The sequence below is a fragment of the Oryzias latipes genome, chromosome 9, assembly GCF_002234675.1.
Source record: "Oryzias latipes chromosome 9, ASM223467v1".
NCBI lineage: Eukaryota > Metazoa > Chordata > Actinopteri > Beloniformes > Adrianichthyidae > Oryzias > Oryzias latipes.
The window spans coordinates 16,848,157-16,869,916 of NC_019867.2; the positions used below are offsets into that span (position 1 = coordinate 16,848,157).

At 38.0% G+C, this 21,760-nt stretch overlaps 1 protein-coding gene across 1 annotated transcript in view; it reads left to right on the forward strand.

Moving 5' to 3' along the window:
• The first annotated feature begins 3,754 nt into the window (after positions 1–3,754).
• Positions 3,755–21,760, forward strand: part of pebp4 (phosphatidylethanolamine binding protein 4) — a 69,161-nt gene continuing 51,155 nt past the window's right edge. The window contains exon 1 of the mRNA XM_023958552.1: positions 3,755–3,863. Within this exon, the coding sequence (XP_023814320.1) occupies positions 3,861–3,863 (3 nt within the window). The 5' untranslated portion in view covers positions 3,755–3,860. The remainder of the gene's footprint in view (positions 3,864–21,760) is intronic.

The window sequence follows — 21,760 nt, forward strand, 5'->3', positions numbered from 1 at the left end:
TGTGAGGAAAGTGAGAAAAGTTGTGGTCTTCACGTGAAATTGTCACAGATGCATCACAAATTAACCACATTCAATTAATGGAGAAAGCACGAATAAACCATGCAAAAATCATAAACAATTGCGTAAGATTTACATAATAATCATGTATAAACTATGTAAAATATGTTTAAACCGTGTTAATTCTCAACTGTCCAAAAATTGTGAACACCTAAAAACTGAACTCGCGTAAAGACCCATCAGCCGATCTGTGCACATCAACAAATGACAAGCGCAAGACACTTATGAATTACGTATATTACGCATCTATCACGATAGACTAGAGCTGTGACGGTGTAGGATTTTTGATCACCGTGGTGATGAACCAGCAGGGGGCGTGTGTCGTGGTTAACCACAGCCCCCCCCAAACAGAAAAATCCCCCAGCGGCCGCGTTGCAAATGAATACAACTACAACGCAGTATTCTTTCTTAACAAATAACAGTAACAACTAACTACTACCTATGCGTGTGTAGGAGGAAGGAGTGTGCACAAGTGTGTTGGGGATGCGTGTTGATTCTTCTGCAGCGGACCGCTCTAGCTGCACGCGATGCTTCACTTGTGCTCTCTGGTTCTCAGAATATTATATATTGCCCAGTAATAAACAAACTGCAGACAGTTTGTCACCTTTCCAGTAGCCATGAAGCCTGACACCCATGAAGAACGCGGGGCAGGAGGCTCCGCCTTTATTTATACAGACATGTAACGTTGCGCTGCACAAAATAGTTCCCAAACAAAACATGTAGTGATATTCATCGAAATCTAACAGTGCACGTTCATGTTTGGTGTTACAGAGTGAAGGAGAACAGTAATAACCCCCCCAACACAAAATCCTCTGGCAGGCAGCCGCGTCACGCACTCAAGAACGCACGCAGCATGTAATGGAAATGAATACAATGGAAAGAAATAATTAAAACGCAGTAAATTTGTCGTATTTCCTCACGAGACGGAAACTTCTGTTGTAGAATGAGGATGTGTTTCTGAAACCGCTTGCGTGTGTGTGTGAGTAGAGGGAGCGCGCCGCGTGCAACGTAGAGGGAGTGAGAGCCGCGTGCCGGCAAGAGGGAGAACATTAATAAAAGCTTTCCCCCAGAAACTCTTGAAGTCTGAACACAGGACTAGCAGAAAAAAGTAAATTATCAGCAAAGATGAATGTGTTTAATGTGTTTATTATAGTTCCAATCATGCACCATATGCAGAACTTTAAAAACAAAACAAAAAAACAAGTGCCGTGATGCGGTTATCGTCACACCCCTATGATAGATTACCTACATTGAAAATGAGCAAAATGTAGGTAGTATGACATGGCCTTTAGTTTTCAAAATTTACCCTAGCTAATAGACTACCCTGCTTGTTTTTCACACAAGTGGAAGCTTCTTCCCATTTATTTGAGGTTTCTTTTAATATTCTACACACTTGAAACATTTGTTTGACTTCAAATGTACACATGGGTCATTCAAAAAAGTTCATGAAGCTGCTTTTGTGCAACTTGTCTGATGGGTGAAAAAAGGGGAACAGAGACATATGAAGAACACCAACTCATATCAAAGCATTTTTTTTTAATATTTTATATACATCAAAGTATATGTTGGCTGATGATTTTACTTGATTGTGAAATAGTTTTCAGAATATGTTGTATTAGCAGCCATCGTTTGCAGTGGGAACATGCAGTATTGTAAATTGTATTAAATATCAGCTGATGAAATGCATCATTCTAATGTGCTGTTACAGAATACTGTGCACTGCAGGCAGTGAGCAGATTCATTTTTTTCGTATTGATTAATGCTGACTGTATACTTATTTGACCTGTGATTTTTTGCTGCACACCTGCAAATGACAGAAAGTGACTGAAAACTCCACATGCGCTGACCTCCGGCCACGTTTCTCATGCATAAACCGAGGCAATTCCCTTTCACAGGCGATAATTAGCGAAAAGCTTAACAGTCCAAAGTAGAAATATGCAGACATAATGATGATATTATAGAGATGTGTGCGTCATCCATAAAATATGCTGTTGTTAGCATAACTGTGAACCCTGACTGCAGTGCTTGCCTCTATACCCCATTTATTATGGGAAACTTCTTTTTTTCTATAAGGGATGGGTTGTTCTTTTCCATCCTCTTTACTGAACAGAGTCCAACCTTCGTGTAAAATTGGAAAAAATCAGTTCAGAAGTACTGTGGATTTTCACACCTATATGAAGTTCTGACCCAGTAAAACATTTTTAGAAATTCTAAAACTATTGCATCATCACATAACCAGTAAGGTATAAAATAAAACTATAACTTACATTTTAATACCAGTAGATTATTTCTCTTGGAAGCAAGGTTTAGTTTAATTGTATTTCCACACACATTTTTAATGTTTAAACATTCAAATCCGTCAGAAAGTTAGTCACATAAATTCAGTCTTTGGAAGATTTATCCTACAAAACATTGTGTTTTGTTTTGTAGTAAATCTGAATGTTCTATGTGAGTAATATCCAGGTCATAGTTAATTGTAAAACTGTGACAATAAATTGATCTATGTTGTTACGTTGGCTTCAGCTGTAAAGTTCACAAACATATACATTTCTCAGCGATCCTTCTGTTTATGTGTTTGCATTGACAACACCCCATGCCTTAATGTACAGTGTATGGTATAATGTGATATTGAATGTAAAGTAGTGCAACCTTGGTCTCATGTTAATTTGCCACATCTTCAGCTGCCATGGTGCTCTTCAGGCTGTATTGTAACCGTGCACAATCTGTGTTTTGGATCTAAAGCAGTCTGTTGGTATGTCATTTGAGAAGTTTGATGTGTGTGTGCTTTAGTGTCACATGCGTTTAGGCTTTATGTGCATTTTATGGCCAACATCAATTGATTCAACAAATCAGTGAGGTCTTAATAGACTAGAACATCAGATAATATTAACCATAGAATGAGTGCAGGGAATTTAAATTCATAACATTAACATTTCTTCAACAAGCTTCAGCTTCAAAAGAATACTGACACAATATGGGTATCATGAGTTTAGATTCTGAATCAAATATGTAAATATATGGTTGGATGACCTCTGCAAAGCTCGCGTAGCAACTTACACAATCTATTGCATATATAACAGACAGTTTTGTACAAAGCATAAAATGTTTTTCTTTGAAAACAACAAACTTGCACTGCTTTGTAGCACGATGTTCTCTTCAAATTGTATGAAGTTGTACTGCGATATTGTTAGACAATATTTAAAGTGAAATTCAGGTAAGACAAAAAGGATTAGATCATAAAGTACAGAGACGCTGTATGTGGGGCCCTTTCCTGTTTAGGTGCTATCACCGCTGCAGAGAAGCACAAACCAAAGCAAGTTTTAGCAGCACTAAGAACAAAATAATAAATGCTGCACAATCACTACTACTTAGTTTAAAGAGGCCTTTTATAAAAATTATTGGAATAAAAACTTACATCAATAACACTTAAATAACAATAATAAAAAAAGAAAAACTTGAATGTTTTCTCAGTGGTTAAAACCTGGTTGGTTTTTCAGTAGTCTCCAGGTTTTTTCCCCCCTCAAAAGCTGTTTTTATGATTTAGCAGCTGCAAACCTAAAATTCTGTAGCATGTGTTGTTCAAAATGTGTAAATAATATTTACTAAATAAACAAAGCGCAAACTATAAATTCTGAGTTTTTTTTATTTGCTCTCGATTTTGTTTATGTATTTTTATTTTGGCGGAGCTTGCCCTCACCTGTTGCTGCTTATGACGTCAGCGGCCTGTTCTGACAGCGGACTCCACTGCGGCAGCCGAAGACCCGGAGGAGGAAACCTGCCTCCGAAAGAAGGGCCTGTCAAAGATGGTAAACGCGCCAATTTACAGTGACGCAGCTGCCGAAATTCTGTATGCCAAGGAAGTTTGTACTTTATACATTAAGCTAGAGGACTTGACGCACTCTTTCATCATGGACTTCCAAGTTAAAATTGGAAGCTTCCGAACTTAGTGACGTGTAAAAATACGATACTTAAAATTAATATTAAAAAAAGTGAGAACTGTGTGGGAAACGTTATGTTACCAGAAGTTAAATTATAGCTTAAATTAAACGTTTTAATAACGATAAAGTAATTATTAAATGAGCTAGTCTAAAAAGAAGCAAAGTTATAAATAGAAGCTGTCTGATGTGTCCTTGCGCGTGAAGACATGACTGAGGGAAAATCAATGCGCACGGTACTACTTTTTTTTAGATAGATTGAAAGACAGACAGACGGTTTACTTCTCTTTTCAATAATACTACATTTTTAAGGAATGCATTTGTGTTTAGCAAAGCTAAGAATGAGTTTGTCAAATATTTTCTGTCAGTGTCAAGCCCCTTTGTGAGCTTCTTGGACCGTTGTGTGTTATATATTGGGTGATGCCAGACACCAGCATCTCAAACAGATGAGGCCCCCAAAAAGACGCTTTCCACACACTGCCAGCACATATTAGGTACTGTCTGCTGTCTTACACAGATTTGCAGTTAAGATTTGCAGGACGATATGGCCAATGGCTGTTTGGCTGGACAATCTGAAGGAACTGCACATAGCCAACGTCAATGCAAAGAGGTATCTAGACCAGATTCTTCAACCATTGGCAGTCTTGTATCTCCACTAACCAAACTCTATCATCCAAGATGACAGTGCATGTTCCCAGAGAGTGAGGTTTATTGGAGACTATCACCAGAATCTGCGACTGTAGAGGATGGAATGTCCTGCCAGCAGTTTTGGTCTCCACCCCGTTGAACACTCATGGGATCTGTGGAGACACTGTGGCAATGTTATTCAAGGGTGGAAGCCAAATACTCAGCTCTGCTGCTCCTCCCACAAATGTACGTTCCCTTCCAAATCTGGCTCTGTTGAAAATAAACTGGCCTTCTAATGGTTAAAAAAAACTACCCAGGAAGCATTGTTAAAATGAAGAAAAAATCCACCAAACACAAATTTCTTTATATTCTCATTTTTCTTTACATAGAGATTGATTATTTATCATCTGCACTGTAGTCTGGCCTAAAGGAGGACAATACTTGAAACATAGTTGTCAAAAAGTGCTGCACAGAATTAAATAAAAGTTGAAAATCTTAGTATAAGGAAGCAATAAGAGTAACTCAATGTCATAATCTGTAACAAGATAAAAAAACAGACAAGTGCTTCAGTAAAGTCCAACCAGTCTAACTAAAGTTTAGTATTCCACATTTCAGGGCATTTTTTATCACAACAATTAATTTACAAATTACTGAAGAGCAAATAATTGCAATGAAAAGGATTCCGACTTCACCTGTGAATTTCCACATGAGTGGGTAGAATCTTTTGCTTACATGGGTTATTGTTTTCTTTTTTTCTCAATAGGCCTTCCCTCTTTTTCCCACAGTGTAAAGACATGTTAAAGGTTATTTGGAGTGGTTAGGATTTCTTTTGTTTTGTCTGTTCTTTAGCTTTGTTGTCATAGAATCAAGTCAGTCAAATGGTTAATATCTATGTTTTGGGGCATGGTAACTTGTGTGGGTAACCAGTTTATAAAACAAGCATCTTGATAAAGAAAGCTATTGTGCATTCAAGGTGCAGGTTTGTCCTTTTTCTGTCTCCACTCTAGATATCTTCTTAATACTGCAGACACACACAACACAGTTGTTGTGTGTTATCTGCTTCATGATAATTAAAACTGTTTCAAAAAGTGCAGCCATTATTACTTTCAACCTCAGAGAAAGGAAAGTTTGGTAGCAAAAAGGCTATATAGGCAGATCTGAGCTTCAGAAAAAGCTGGTGACAAACTTTAAAACCTTGATCTTATTTGTTACTTTGGCTTGTTGTCTGATCATGCAGCACAGCTGCTGTGTGCAAATGGACACCTGAATGACTGACATTCTCTTGTTTTACTATTTAAAATCTTCTATGTGTTTATGGACTGGATCAAGTTTGAGGCTGATAGATATGTTCAACTAATGATATTTATTCAAACCTAGTTGAAAACTTAACAATCTTTATGAAGTGTAGACCATAAGGAGCTTCTTGTCAATCTTTGTCTATTCATGTGTATATTATTGGAAGCTAAAATTACGTAAAAGCCAATAGTTTCATTGAAAATTACAAATAATTTGTTACTAGTTTGGCAAACCATTGGTATCACATTTGTGTTTAGAATTTGTAACATAAGCTTATACGTAGAGGTGTGACGCATCACTGCATCACTGCACTTTTTTTTAAAAATTTAAGTTTTTTTGTTTTTTTAAAGTTCTGCATATGGTGCATGATTGGAACTATAATAAGCACATTGAACACATTCATCTTTGCTGATAATTTACTTTTTCTGCTAGTCCTGAGTTCAGACTTCAAGGGCTTCTGGGGGAAACCTTTTATTACTGTTCTCCTTCACTCCCTGCGCCGCACCTCTCACTCCCTCTACGCTGCACACGCTCCCTCTTCTTACACACACGCGCGCACGGCTTCAGCAGCACATACACATCCACATTCTACAACAGAAGTTTCCGTCTCGCGAGGAAATACGACAAATGTACTACGTTCTAATTATTCATTTCCATTACATGCGACGCGGTCGCCCGCCGGAGGATTTTGTGTTTGGGGGGGAGGGTGTCGCAAAAGTCCCAACACAGAGACTCTTGCTGCTTCATCACAGCAGTGACCAAAAATCCCACACCATCCCAGCTCTACTCCAGAGCGGTTTAATAAAGAATCAGTCACTGTTATTCTGGGGGAAACCTTTTATTACTGTTCTCCTTCACTCTGTAATACCAAACAAGAACGTGCACTGTTAGAGTGCAATGAATATCACTACATGTTTTGTTTGGGAACTATTTTGTGCCGTGCAAAGTTACGTGTCTATAAATAAAAGCGGAGCCTCCTGCCCCGGGTTCTTCATGGGTGTCAGGCTTCATGGCTACCGGAAAGGTGATAAAGTGTCTGCAGTCTCGTTTATTACGGGGCAATAATATTCAGAGAAGATGTCTGTACCAGAGAGCACAGGTGAAGACTCGCATGCAGCTCGAGTGCGGTCCGCTGCAGAAGAATCAACGCGATGCGGCCGCCGGGGGATTGTGTGTTTGGGGGGGGGATTGCGGTTAACCGCAACACCGCGTCCCCTGCTGGTTCATCACCACAGTGATCAAAAATCCCACACCGTCAAAACTCTTATACGTTATGGATTTATGATACCCCAGAATAACAAAAATTGACCCTTATTTGCCATATTAGAATCTATTCTATCTATTAGAATCTATGAATCATCAAACCCTTATGTATAGTAAATGGAAGCTTTCATCCAGGTATCATCTTCTATTTGTGTTTAACCATACTGCTCTAGGTCATAGTAGTCCCTGCCATCATGACTGACAGGTAAACATCTGACAAAAATCAACATGTTTCTGTAGACAGTTAAAATTCTTCAGCCAATTTAAAAGAACATGGTTTGGCCCACAAGCGGGAGTACTGGAGTTCTGTCATGAGCCGTTTTTCATTTAGTAGTTTTCATTTAATAGTTAATTTGTATTTAATGTTATAAAGGTTAAAAAAATCCAGGCCAATTGGTTGGCCCCAACACATTTTTGCCTCACCAAATCTGGCCCTCTTTGCAAAAAGTTTGGACACCTGCTTTACAATATTTAGAGATGCTAAAAAAAAAAAAAAAAGGACATCTTGAAAGCTGCTTATGCTTGGTTTGACAAACGTTTCAGAAAACAGAAAAATTGGCATTTTACAGCCATTTCAGTAACTTAATTTTCTACTAGCCACTTCAAATGTATTATACATCGCAAAATGAGTATGATGTGACTGCTTCTGATCAAGTGAAGTGCAATATTAACAATGACTGTTGCTTTCATTTAGATATGTGCACCTTTTTTGCTATCACTTCTGTGTTTTGTGGAGCTTCACAATGTGGAAACATCTGAGGACACCCCAGACTTACTGGATCCTTCTTTCTGCCAGTAAGTCACAGTAGTTTTTCAAATCAGGGCTTTGATAATAAAGAAGGTGTAAAATTACTTAAAGGTTTTTATGTTTTCTTTTTCTTCTTCTGTCTGCTATGTTTGGCTTTGCTACATTCAGATTCCCTTAGAAAAGTGATTTTAATTATTTTGCAATTAATATATTTTTCAAAGTGGTGGAATTGAAGTCATCTATCCAGAATTATGGTGTGTGTTCTTTTTTAGGACTTGGGCTTTGCCCCTTATTTCCAGTGAAAGGAACTCTGGATGCTTCAGGATACCAAAACATTTTGTACAATTCCATGCTCCCAACCTTGGGGGAACAGTTTGGAGCAGGCCCTTTCCTCTTCCAGTATGTCTGCACCAGTGCACAAAGCAAGGTCCATAAAGACATGGATGACAGAGTCTGGAGTGGATGAACTTGACTTGTCCTGACCTAAACCTGATAGAACACCTTTGAGATGAAATAGAGCGGAGAATGAGAGCCAGGTCTTCTTGACCAACATCAACCAATGCGCTTTTGGAAGAATTGTCAAGATTCCTTTTTACCCTTGTGCTATTCTATGACCCCACCCTTACATTGACGTGTTATCTCTACCATTACAAAGTTGGATAAAGGTGGAGAGGATTTCATGTAATCCATGGACACCAGTAAAGATCACAAATCATTGAAGAAAAAAGGTTCAGCACACTGTTTTGTGGGTCTAGATGACCCAACTCCCAATGTTAAAGTGCCTAGGATAGCACAGGGGATAAACACAGTCCTCAAACATGGACAGCCTTCCCAGAAGACTGGAAGTTGTAGTAGCTGCAAAAGGTGGTCTGACATAATATTGAAATCTGTGGGTTAGGAATGGGATGGCACATGAATTCCAATGTCAGTCAAGGCAGGTGAGTGATTACTTTTGGTACTATAGTGTATATATACTGTAGCTTCTGTGTGTGAGTGTGTGGATGAAATGTGACATTTATAAATAAACAGTTACTATTGGATCTTTTCTGAATTTTTATTGATATAAAAAACAGAAAACCTTTGTTTACTCACATCCACGTTAGTGTCGGTCTACTGTCCTGCTTTTTGTTCTGTCTGCAACTCACTGGCATAGAAATGATTAGAGTAAAATGTACCAACTCCCCTAAATCTTAGTCTGTTTTTACAATGAGACCTTGCTCTCCCGTTAAACCATGCAAAGGTGAGTTGTGAGATATTTCAGTTTGTGATGTTTTCTTACATATTCTTGTGATTAAATACATTTGTGGGTTATATTTCTGATTCACAATTAACCAACCCAGAAATATTATAAGATCTTAACAAATTTCACAATATTTATATTAGCCCTACAAGAAAACAAATACAAAGCATACATTTGGCTCTATTTTTTTTTCATTTGTCAAACACCAATTGGTTGACTTTATGTAAAATAATTCCCAGAAAATGTAGACATGCTGTTATTGACCACTAGAGTGCATTAATGCACTAAAAAAAGCTTCGCTGTGGGTTCATGACACAACTCCAGGGCTTGCTTGAGTTGTCTGACGACATTAAATTACTAATTTTTTTTTAATTCTTTTTAAAAACATTATTAAGAGTATTAATACTAACATTAATTATTTTTACTTTGTGATCCCTACACTCAAGATTTCATTACAACTGTTTCTCTTCAATAACCTGAAAGTGGTGCTAGACCCTCATTCTTTTTACCCCATTTAAGGTCGTTTTGTACTCAGGTGGCACTTTATTTTAAAAAAGTTTTAAATGAGCTACATTTTAGTAACTTAAAAAATAATTGTTATAATAACCTTTAAGAGTAAAGGTTTGATTATGTAAAAATTTTACTTTTTACATGTATTAAATTACTCTTAATTTTATTGTAACCCTTGTAAAGAACAATGGAGGACTAGAATTAAGAGTTCAAGACAGTCACTTAAACCAAAATTTGCATCATAAATGGATTTCAGTTTAATGCTAAAATTAAATATGATATATACAATTTTCAACCTTTCCTGAAAAAATGCGTAATTATAAAATTTAAAAGTAGTGCTGCCCCTGGTGTAGGTAAACAAGCATAAAATGAAAATCTATACAGATATACTTTAGTGTGTGTATAAAGGGACAGAAGGTTGATGACATTCATGAGGAAGTTTAATGTAATGTTAGTAAATCATATTCTCTTTTGGGGTGGCTGTATTTGGAGCAGTGTATTCTTACTCCAGAAACCCACTATAAAACCCTCATGTCTGTAAATTGAAAACTTAAATTGAAAGCCACCTCAATTTAGGAGCTACTTCATGTATTCCAAAGCTAAGCAGTCTAGCTTGAACATGATCTATAGCCCTTCAGTTGCCCAAACTCCATTTGATCTATGGTCGTATTATCTATATTGCTGTCTTACATGATTTTCTTTTATTGCCCGAATTGGTGTCAGACAGCAAAACAGATTACATGTTAGATTAAATCAATACAAACTTTATTATCTGAGCTTTGAAATGCGATTCTCTCTTTTTTCCTGACACGTCTGTAAACATACACTTTTCCAGGTTCACATTGTTGGTTGTGGTTCTCTAGTTGGTCTGCCAGTCCACCACGCTTTCTGTCTCAGCGCCACTCTGCCACTTAGCCCTTGTAGCCAATGGCAAGAATACAAATAGTGGCCGCTCAAGTCCTCCCACTGTAACACCCACTTCATTACTGGGACGCGATGCATGACTGCTGAGTAATTGTAATGAAACACAACAGGCAGTAGACCTGCTTCTAAATACGTGTTGATTTCTAAAAACAAAAAGGACAAACTACCACAAAAACTGCAGAATATTGTTTTGAAACTTCAGAGGTGCCATTCTCCCCTTCAGCTTGTCTGTTACCAAAACTGGCATTGGCGATAATGGATTTTTTTTAGAAATCTAAGATGCATTCAGAGGCCTCTGTTGGCTAATGGGAGCAAACTATTTACAACACAGCTTCATTACAGTTAATGTTAAGTAAAGGTAAGTGCTAATGAGTGCTGGACTTCAGAAAATGTGTTCAGGAGTCATTGTTAAAAGCTAGCAGTTGGACGTGTTGTAAACACGCTTGTAGTGTTTTCATCTAATGGATTTTTCCTTTGTCTCTGAAAACCACAAGAAAAACAAAACTACTGGGAAAAAAAGCTTTCACACCAATGATAACACTTCTAAGGTACTTTGAGACCAATATACATTTCTGTGTTTAGAATCCACAGGATCATAGTTACCTACACATCACTGTGTTCTCTGTAAATATTTAAAATATGTTATTTAAAATGTCAAATAAGGGGAAAAGGCCCCACATTAATGACACATTTCCTTACTGTTTACAAAAGTACACATTTTCTCTGACAGGTCAAAAGAAAAAGTCAGACAGGCATTACTCATTACTAAATGTAGCTTATGGCAGCATTCAGTCACCTCTGCTAAATAGTTCTACTAAATTAAACATTACTCCATAAAGGTATAAATTATATATAATGGAGATGCTTAAACAGGTTTTTAAATGTCAAGCAGAATGTCTTTAGCACAATTAAAGTCTAGACAAAAATGTTTGAATTTACCTTAATATTCATGTGAATGCTAAAATCCTAAAATAAAAAAAAGAAGAGAGAATTAGTCGTGTAGATTAAGGTTCTACGAGAACTAGCAAACAAGGTTTAGAAGAAACAGCTAAATATTAAACTTTGTTGTCGGCAAGACACAGGAAATACAATGAAATCAGAATTTCCATATATATACAGTATATATATATTTACAATAATTGTTATGTTTTAAAAATATAATTTAAATATTTTACATATTATGTCATAATTCACATTTATTTATTTACAAGGCTGTTTTAATTGATGTTTTTTAAAAAGCAGACCACAAGCTACTATGACTCCAAAATTGAAGACCGTTTTTGAAGGTTTTTGTTTTTAGTAAGGTCTATAGCCACAGGACACATTCTTAGACATGAGGGATTTCAAAGCCTTGTTTTTTGGGTGCACATTTCTTGCATCTGGTGGATGGAATGAGGGTTTAAACCATAACTGCGATTAGAGCTGCCTCACTATGATCTCTTGAGCTTGCTTACTGCTGCTAATAGCTGTTTCCTCTCTATTTCCCTCTATCTTTTTTCTTTTTCGCTTTCTCTCCGTGAATGATTTTTATGCTTTGCTAAAACATGTGGGGGCGTTAAGAGAGGATTTAAATGCAATGATCCCCCCCCCCCTCCTTTTTTTTTTGTGAATCTCAGTGTTCTTTTCTACAAGCCTCTGACGACAGGGCAGCTTTAAGCCTGGCAGTGCCCACGGCAGGCTGCCGTCTCAGCACTGCCCACTCTCCTCTGTGCTGGCATGTTGGCGAAAGCGAGGGTGGGGTTCCTCTCTAACAGACCCTGTCATTCCTAGGAAAGCCTACATGTCCACCCATGCAGGAATCCTAGTCGGTCTCTGTTGGGGATATTAGAGCACACTGATAAGGATTTCATTTTCAGTCGGAGGTGATCTTTGTTAAGTGAAGACAGGAATGTGTTTAGCAGAAAACGCAAGGCCCTTTCTCTGACAGTGAGGGTCAAAAAGTGAAACGGTTATTGGAAAACCCATGTAATTTCTCATTCCATGTCATCAGGTGGGTGTTTTTTTGGCTGTGCTGGATTAAAGTGGCACGCTTTTCTGTGATACCAAGAGCTTATTCCTTGGCAAATGTTCCTGTTTGTCATGATAACACCCCTATAAGCTGACCTCTATCCTGCTCTCTTCAATCATTGCCCATTACAAAATAACACGAGTGATTCATGCAGGTTTCTAAAGAGGAAATGATTACCTCCTGGTATCTAGACTCCTGGATTAATTGAATGTGTTCATAACAAGAAGCAGTAAACTTTAACCAATTTCTTGAACGTTTTGCAGCATGTGTGGCTTTGAGTTACACCCAGAGGTGCTCACACAAGCTGTTCCATGATTTGCCATCTCTGGCTTGGCTGATTAATTGGTATTCATAAATGTAGCGTTTAAACATTTTATGACTACTTTCACTTCTGTTTCCTGTTTTCCTTTTTCCTCCACAACATTCCTGGATATGATGTTAAACCGTGACAGTGAGTTTTGTTTGTTTTCCTACTTCTTTGTTGTTGCAAAAGCAAAAGACATTTTTAACTAATCTGACGAGGTTTGTATGCTCAATGGGAGGGTTGGAGCAGGCAGGCTATGAAGGCTTTAAGATGAGAAAGTTAAATTTGACAAAAGCACAGAGAATAGAGATTGATTAAGATTTATAGCCTTAACAATTATTTGCTTAGACACTTTGAGACATTTTATTATAAGCTATAATGCTTATGTAATAATTTGCTTGCCATGTAATGCAAAAAAGCATCTGTATCTTAGAAAACAAAATTAAATAGATGACAGTAATACGTTTTCTGATTTGGATTCAGATTTACTTTAGTGAAGTCTTAGAGAGGTATCACGTCTTTTTAAAACCTGAGCCTCCTGATAATTATTATTCAGGGTTCATGCAGAAACCTTCACTTGTCAGTTCATATACATTGACTGTAAGAGCTGTTCAAATAGAGATTCATAATCAGCATGGAAAGTGCATCTGCTCCTGTGGATACTTTGACAAACATACAAGATTAAATTTCTATTTTTATGAGCTGCAGGAATCTAACATTTGCCAGAGAATCGTTGTAAGAACTGGTGAAGACTTGGTCCTACTGAGGTACAGTATAAACCCAGTGAATCTTCTAAATGTGATCCGTCCAGCAAATAAGATGGAGTGATAGAGAAATAAAGAAATAGACCTTTACCTGTTCTTTTAGTTGAAAAGTTGAAGTGCAGACTGGTGAAAACTTATGCGGCACTTGTGTTTGTTTGTGGTTTCTTTTGACAGCTTCTTCTGCTAAGAACTAAGTAATTACAAAGTTAACAGTGATTAAGTAAAGTTTGCTTAAGATCCAGATGCTTAGCTTAGTGGCATTTTGCCCAAAATGTTTTGTGCATCTCGTTTGTGGTCCGGCAGAGGGTTTAGTTACAGTTTCGTCCCAATCCTCTGATTCACCTTCTCTAAGAACAGCTTCAGGGCTTCTCATAATGCTTAACTCTCTTTAATGCCATCCCCTTCATCTCCTCAGTGGTCTTATTGTCTTAACTCCGGATGGAGAGACAGACTGTGAAGAAAAACAGGTTAATTCACATTTGGCATAGTGGAAGGAAAGTATCTTTTCAAATATAGACTTTAGCTATTTCTCTAGTTTCTTTGCTACCTTGTTTGCCTGCTTTCATTGCTTCTTTGGGATTTGATAACAAAATTCACGTTCTTTTTGTCACTCAGAGTCTTACAGTTGCTATGATCTGTTCCATTGATGTGCTAATTGATTTAAAGGAATGATAAACCTGCCTTCTCTGTCAGCTTCCTGATCCTGTAGTTTGGAAGGGTTGTAAATGTTATGCAAATGATTTGTTAATCCCTTCACATTATTTGTCCCATTTTTTCCCTCTTGCATTTTCACTCTCAATTTCTATCACAGCAGGCTGACAGGCGGACACCTTCATGTTGCTAATTCTTCAGATATTAGTTAAGAAGAGCCATCCCTTCTGCTTTTTGGATTATGCTTTTTTAAAATTAATTTATTTATTTGGAATACCTGATTTGTTAAAAAAAAAGAAACTCACAAAGGGATTTGGTAAGATGTTCAGGTGCTTCACTTTGGACACCTTGCACTTTAACCTCTTTTCTTCTACTTTCTGTTTTCTTATAAACTGTAACAAGCAGATTAACACATGAGAAAAACATTGACCTGCACAATTAAGACCAAAGAAAATCAGCATAAGCAGGATAAGGCTGCTGAGTCTAAGCTAAGAGAGCAGATGAAACTGTGACCAGTCTTTTTTTTTCTCTTTCCATCTGTAGTTCTGTTGTCCCAAAGGTTGGTGTTAAAAATAATAAGAAAGAGGTGGGATGGTCTTAGATTCAAGAAGCTTAAAACGCAAAATCTCAAATAAGCCCAATTTTTCCCAGCCAATCACATTTCCTTTTGGTGGGTTTGTGTTGATCGTCTCAACTGACTCACGCACCGCCCCTCCCCAAATAAAAACACTGGAGATTTATGTGGCTTTTCAAAAAATGTATCTAGACATTTATCCAGCTTAATCTTCTTAGCATATTAAAGTGATTTGCTCTACCCTGAAGTGGCTGAAGCTGAGAGCTCACCGCCCCTCATGGCACTAAGACCTCAGAGGCATTGTGGACACCTTCCACTCTTGAAAAAGAAAAAGGTGGGCAGGAGTCAACCTGCTTCTCGGCTGTGAAGCTGCGGCTGTCTCCACTATGTGTCCATTTTACTTTCTTCTTTGTGTTATTAGTCCAACTGTTGCACTCAGTCAGGGTTCTTAGGCACATGGCGCTGCCAGCACTGCCCACACTGTGGTGTGGAGGTTTGGAGCTCTCAGCTTTTGAGCTGAACTGAAAGAGCTCTCTCACAGAGTAGGTGTTGGCATGAGGCTTTGTTTCTTTCTGTGAATGTCATAAAAGGTATGGAAGATGATCGAACTGAAGCACAATGCTCACATGATTTGTCTTGATGCCACTTTTATGCCTGACATTCAGATGTGGGCATTTTCAGATAGACGCTGTGCTTGACCTTTGATTTAGGAATCAGATGTGACAGTTTCAGTGTGTTTCTCTTCTTAACAAGCCAGACAAGTAAAAGGTCCTGGTCAAACTCAAGTACTGCTAGTGTCTCTATTTGGCATCCTGCTCTATGGGTATGCCTAAAGGCATTTGCTTTGCCATATCTTATCAGTAAAACTGTAGGTTTTGCACATGAAGACATTTATTGTAGCTGAAATCATTAACCATTCATCCTAAACGGGATGTTTCATTTAATGTCCGTCAAACTTGAACTAGATTTGATGGGGTCAAAATCATTACGCCATTGCTGCAGTCTTTTTTTGTGTAGATGTGAGTTTGAGCAGTTCTATGACAAATGAATATGAATTTTAATGATGGGGTATAGCTATAATTAGCATCTAGCAAAAATAGAACCTTAACTTCTTTTCTTTAAAGACCCATTCAGATAATCTTTTGGTCTTTTAAAAGTGTTCCCAGTGATCTTTTAATTATGATATATGCATGTTTTTTTGTGCCCAAATTTAAAACCTGTGCCGTTTTCTAGGACAGGGTTTCTACTGAAATAATTGCCTCTGAGTTGTGGGCAGGACTGTTGGCACAGAGCAACCCCAGACCTACTTCCTCTAAGTTCTCTGTTTACACTCTCTCAAGCTTACAGCCCCTCACACCCCCAGCCTAACATTATGGGTGCAACAAAAATGGCAAGCAGTCTTGGTACTATCCAGCCGTACAGTTTTGTGCCAGATGCCAGCTCAGACAAGAAAAACAAAGACGTACATGGATCTATTTGTGTACAAGTGGATGCATCAGAATGGAGCGGAGCAGGAAGCTTATGGCCTACCAATTGTACTTTTTACATCACAGAGACAAGCTTTATCCAACTGCATTTTCTGTTTACTCCTGATTTACAATGATTCCAACAAAGAAATACCCAGAATAGCAATTTTAGGCTGAAAATTCTTTACATAGTCCCCCATAATCAGAGAAATGCTACAAAAATATGTTAACACCAAAAACACGTCAGAGTGGGTCTTCAAATCTATCCATATTCTTGTATCTTTTCTTATTTTAACACATCTTTCAAGCTCAGTGGTCAAATGGTAGCGTGTTCGCTCTACGACTTGGTATGAAAACAAAAATCATAAGTCATACCAAAGACCCTAAAATGTGGTACTCAGTCCCTCTCTGTTGACAGTCAGCATTAGGAGTTGAACCACCAAATTGTCTCCGACAGCAGCTGGGACCAAATGCAGAAAACGAGTTGGACTTAGGTCTTTGATGAACAATGAGACTTTAGCTGTCACTTTTTGTTAATTACTGAAGAAAACATAGAAAATCTAATTGTAGTTGTCACATAAGGAATCAATTTGTATAGGGGTTTATTGCTAGCTGCCTCTCATATAACCTTCATTTGCTATTTTACGGAGCCTCTAAAGGGACATTAAAGGGAAAAAAATCTAAGTAAAAGGAAAAAAATATGTTAAAAAAAATCTAAGTGAAAAAAAACTGGTTAGTATCTTGTGCCCACCTGTTTTTTTTTTACCTTGATTTTATTTTATTTTTTTACTTCAATTCTTTTTTCTTCAATGCCCCTTTAGGGGTTCCGTACAATTTAAAGAGTTCATTAAAAAAAACAATTGTTTTGAAGACAGATTTTTATCAAAAATGAAGGGATTTGCACACAAAAATAGCCTTTAAAAAGGCTTTTGTCATTTACATTGTGATATAACAAACACTGAACTTGCATTTCCTTTTCACTATCCAAGCCAAAGCCTGTTGTTGAAATCTTTCTCATTTAGATGGGTCCAAAATAATACTGCTGCTCTTTTGATCACCATGGTAATCTTTGTTCCCAGCATTTATTTGTTCCTCTGAGAAACGTGTTTTGTCTTGAGTAACTTCTACTTGTACTATACAGCAAAGTATATCTGATGTTTTAAACTGGCTGCAGCAATGTCCACAAACAATTCCCGATTAATCTTGGTCCATGACTGCAAATGAAGTTAGCTGTCAAATATAAATTGTTTCTGGACTTATTTTCTTAAATTTGCTTTAGTTTTTTTGGTGCATTTTTTAATATTTAAATACAGAAACAAAGTGACTTACACTTCTCAACATTTTTAAAGAAATAGACTTGTTCAAGATAATTTAAAAATTAAAAGCGTTGTCCTTTTTGTACAAAGGCTACAACAGAAGCAGCAGTTTGCATTGGGAAGAGATTCGGATAGCATCATTCCCCAGCCTGTGCTGCACCATATTGTGTAACTCTGCAGTGCTTTAGTAGATGTTAGGATAGTGTGTGGAAAAATAGCATGTGTGTGTGTGTTTTGCTCCATCTCTTCTTTTATTCAAACTGGCAGATACTTGACCCCTTGTACTCGGACTGAAAGTCTGACAGGTGTGATAATCACACACTGCAGGAGCCCGTGCAAAACACTGCTGAACCTCACAGAGCTGCACACCAACGAGCACTTCAAACAAACTATGAGTGGTTGCTTCTTTTTATAAAACACAGAATAGAAGAAATTGATTGGAACTGGGAGGCTTAAGACTGAATCTTTCCTCAAACAGATGATTTTTTTCCCTTAATAACTGTATCTTAAATGTAGATTTTTTTTCTCTTTGTTTTTTTTTTTAGAAATATTTTTTTATATTTGTCCAAATCCTATCTAGTGGTGCTCCAGGTTTTTCCTTAAGTAAAAAGTTGATATTGTTGTGTGGAGGGAGAAAAGACTTTTTTTTTTTTTCATGCGTGCAGGAATGTAGATTTCTTCCCCCCGTGAAATCCTAATTGTGCCTTGAAGGGCTGGTAGGGTATCTGTGCTCAGCTCAGCTCAACAGGATTTGTGTCTGTGTATGTGAGAGTATGTCTCTTAGCTTGAATACAGATATAACCCTTTCATTGCACAAGCTGCTGATTTTTCATATTTGCCGATAGGCTGATCCTGTACGCTTCTTTTTTTTTTTCTTAAATCTGTTTTCTTACATTTTTTTATGCTCAAAATTAATATGGACTTATATTTGTGGACAAGCTGCAATCATTGAAACTCTGAAGGCAGGTTCAGTCTGTACAATGTGGTCAGATGGAGAGTTAAAAAAACGCATGTGTCCATTACAGTCCTTGAAATATTGCCGTGCATTTATCCATGCAAAGCCAGGATAAGATCCTATCTGCCTGCAGCAATGTATTCCCTGGATTTGGTCTGTGTGAGGTTGGCTGGCTAGTTGACAGTTAAAAGGAATCACAGCAACTTGCTGGAGATGTTAGGATTAATGCTGTAGTCATTAATTGTTACTTGATCAAGGATTAGGATTAGCTGTGTGATAGAACACTGTAACACCTGTTCTTTCTCTCTTCCTACAATGTTACTTCCATTTTGCTTTCATTTCAGTATCAGTTCAGGTTGGCATAAAAAAAGGCTGATTTATTCAAATGAATCATCAGAGCTGGAAATGATTCAATATGTGCCACATTCAGATGGATGATATATTATTCCCTTGGGGAGAGGCAAAGATGGAGCTCTGAAGCTGTTTTATTTGTGTTTTCTTTATCAGTGTGTCAGGCAGAGAGGCTGAGCTTGTTCTCTATGAATGGACGAGCCCTTGAACCATAAACCTGTACCTCCTCTGATAACAGTTTTTGCATTGTGATGTAAGTGCCATTCTGTATGATGTCCCCTCTGACAGCACTAAATATATCGACATGCACAAAATGAACTGTCAGACGAATTATTTTATTCCATCGTGTTCTCCACAACTAAGGATTTTCTGTGCGGTGAGCGAAGTGTGGTTTTTTTTCTTTTCCAGGAAATATTGTGGATTTTGTTTAAGCTTCAAAGGGAAGCGCAGCATTCTGACTGCATTTCACTGGGTGCTGCTGCTGGTTTTTTGAATGTTTTGCCTGTAGGTGTTTGGGTATACTGTACTTGGTGTCCTCCTTTCCTGTTTCTGAATCTTTACAGGTGCTTTCTCTGCTGTTGGGACCTCTAGGTACTCTGATGTCTGAACATTTTCACTTCTTCTGCAGTGATAAGAGTGCTCTCTGCATTACTCAGAACCTGTGATGACATGGTCTCGATTGTCAGACGGGTGGGCTGGTGACACTGGAACACAGACGGTGCTTGTCTGTTTGAAATATTCTTTTACAAGCTTCCAAGCCCTGGGCAGTCCTCTTTCCCAGCTTCGCCCACTGAACAAGACTCTTCAATACTGGAAAATCCGGCCCTGTCAACTGGCAGTCTGGACTAGGTTCAGCCCACACGACAAGGACCCCCCTCCACCACTTCCACCCCTTAATAGGCGCTAGAGTTTGCCACCCCAAGTACATGCCTTTTGGTCGCCATCCATGAATGGCGTCAATAGCATCTTCCTACACAAAAGTGACTGAACGAAGGGCAGAAGAAAATGTGGGAATAATTTACACTTTCTCACTGTACTACCACCAGAAACCATAATTAATCATGATATAAAAAATGTGGAAGCCATCTTGGCTGGTGAAACACGCAGTGCCTGCGAACAGCCCTGACACCTTTAACAGCTCCAATGGCCAAATAGCAATGGGTGTCAGAGTGCTTACAACTGAGCTCTCTTTATGACAGCATGTTTCTCATCATCCTCAGAGTTGTTCCTGCTGAGACGATGCATCTCATGGAATTGCAACTCTTACAGCTCTTTATATATCTTACGTTCAATGGGGAAAATCACAGATTAGCTGTGAAATTAAGTCTGATATTTTAAAAATAACGTTCAGTTTTCTTTCACTTCTATCAGATGTTAATTTAAGTTGTATATCTTATCCTATTGTTTTAAATTGTAAACTTGGTCACCTAAAAATATGTATTACTTTACATTTTATTGTGCTTATTCCTATTGTTTGGATTTCTAGATGCAGGGGAAATCACTTGATTGAACTTTCAAAGTACGGTAACTTTCAGGCAACTTTGTGGTAAAATAGCAGAAAAACAGCAAACCTGTAACTCTGTGTGCAGCATACTTGACAGATTAATTATGGATATGAGTCCAAGCCTGTAATTTGCCCTGTTTGACTTTGTTGTGTTCTCGGCAGCTAAACTGCACGATAAAAATATTTCCCTCTTGCCTCATTTAGCCCAGACTCAGTGTGAGGCTCATATCCGAGCACCTGGCCGTATGTTGCTTCAGCGTACCTGCTAGTGGTAGTCTCTGTGTCTGAGTATGTTCATTTACAGAAAGGCTTTTATGGTAGTGAGTAGGTGTATGTGCGTAAAGCCACCACTAGAAAGTGTTGAAAGCCTCAGCTAGCAAGATCGCATCCAGGGTGACTAATAAGCTTAACATGAGCATGGCTGTGTTCGCAAGCATGTTGCAGTGAAAGAACTCTTCAGTGTTGAGAGAAATGCAGAAACGATTCCTTAGGCTGCTACTAATTCCTTCACCCCCCTCAAGCTTCAATCAGACTGTGAACCATCTTACTGTTAGCTGTGACTTCATTGCTGTTGCAAAGTGCACATCAGGAGTAAAAGGCTTCACAAACAAAGTTCAGGCTAGATTGCATTTACAGCATTTACAAAGTCTACCCAAAAGCTGCTTTTTTTGAGTTATGCACAAGAGCAGAATATTCTCCTGCAGCGAATCGGGGAGGACTATTGGTTTAGGAAAACGTTGCATTGTCTCTTCTAGCTTCTTTTCATGTCTTATTTAGATTAAAAAAACACATCAAACGTGCTAATTTCTGTCTTCTAAAAGAATCTGCCATCATGCAATTATGTAAACTTGCTCTTCATGCTATGCTTTGAGTCCTCTTCAATGCACACAACCGCTTCTCCAGTTTGGCTTCATTGCTGGAATCTATTAGCTGTGTTTAAGCCCAGAATATGTATCCACACGTGACTTTCCTTTGACCATGTGGCTCCTCAAAGTGTGGATTTATAAGCCACTTCACACTGCCTCCCTGTGTGGGAGGAAACTGATTTAAAAATAGGCAGGTTTGGAGGTAGTGAGCAGCTCACATTATCGGAAGCTTCACAGAACTCACTGGGACCTGCTCTCCAAAATACCATATTTTGTTTGTGTCACTGAACAGTTTAAAGGTTATTGGCTTATTGGTTCATGACATTGACCCCATTGTGCACTTTGATTAAATCGGATAGCTTTTGCTCAAACTCCATGAGTATTGTGGATCACTCAGGTTG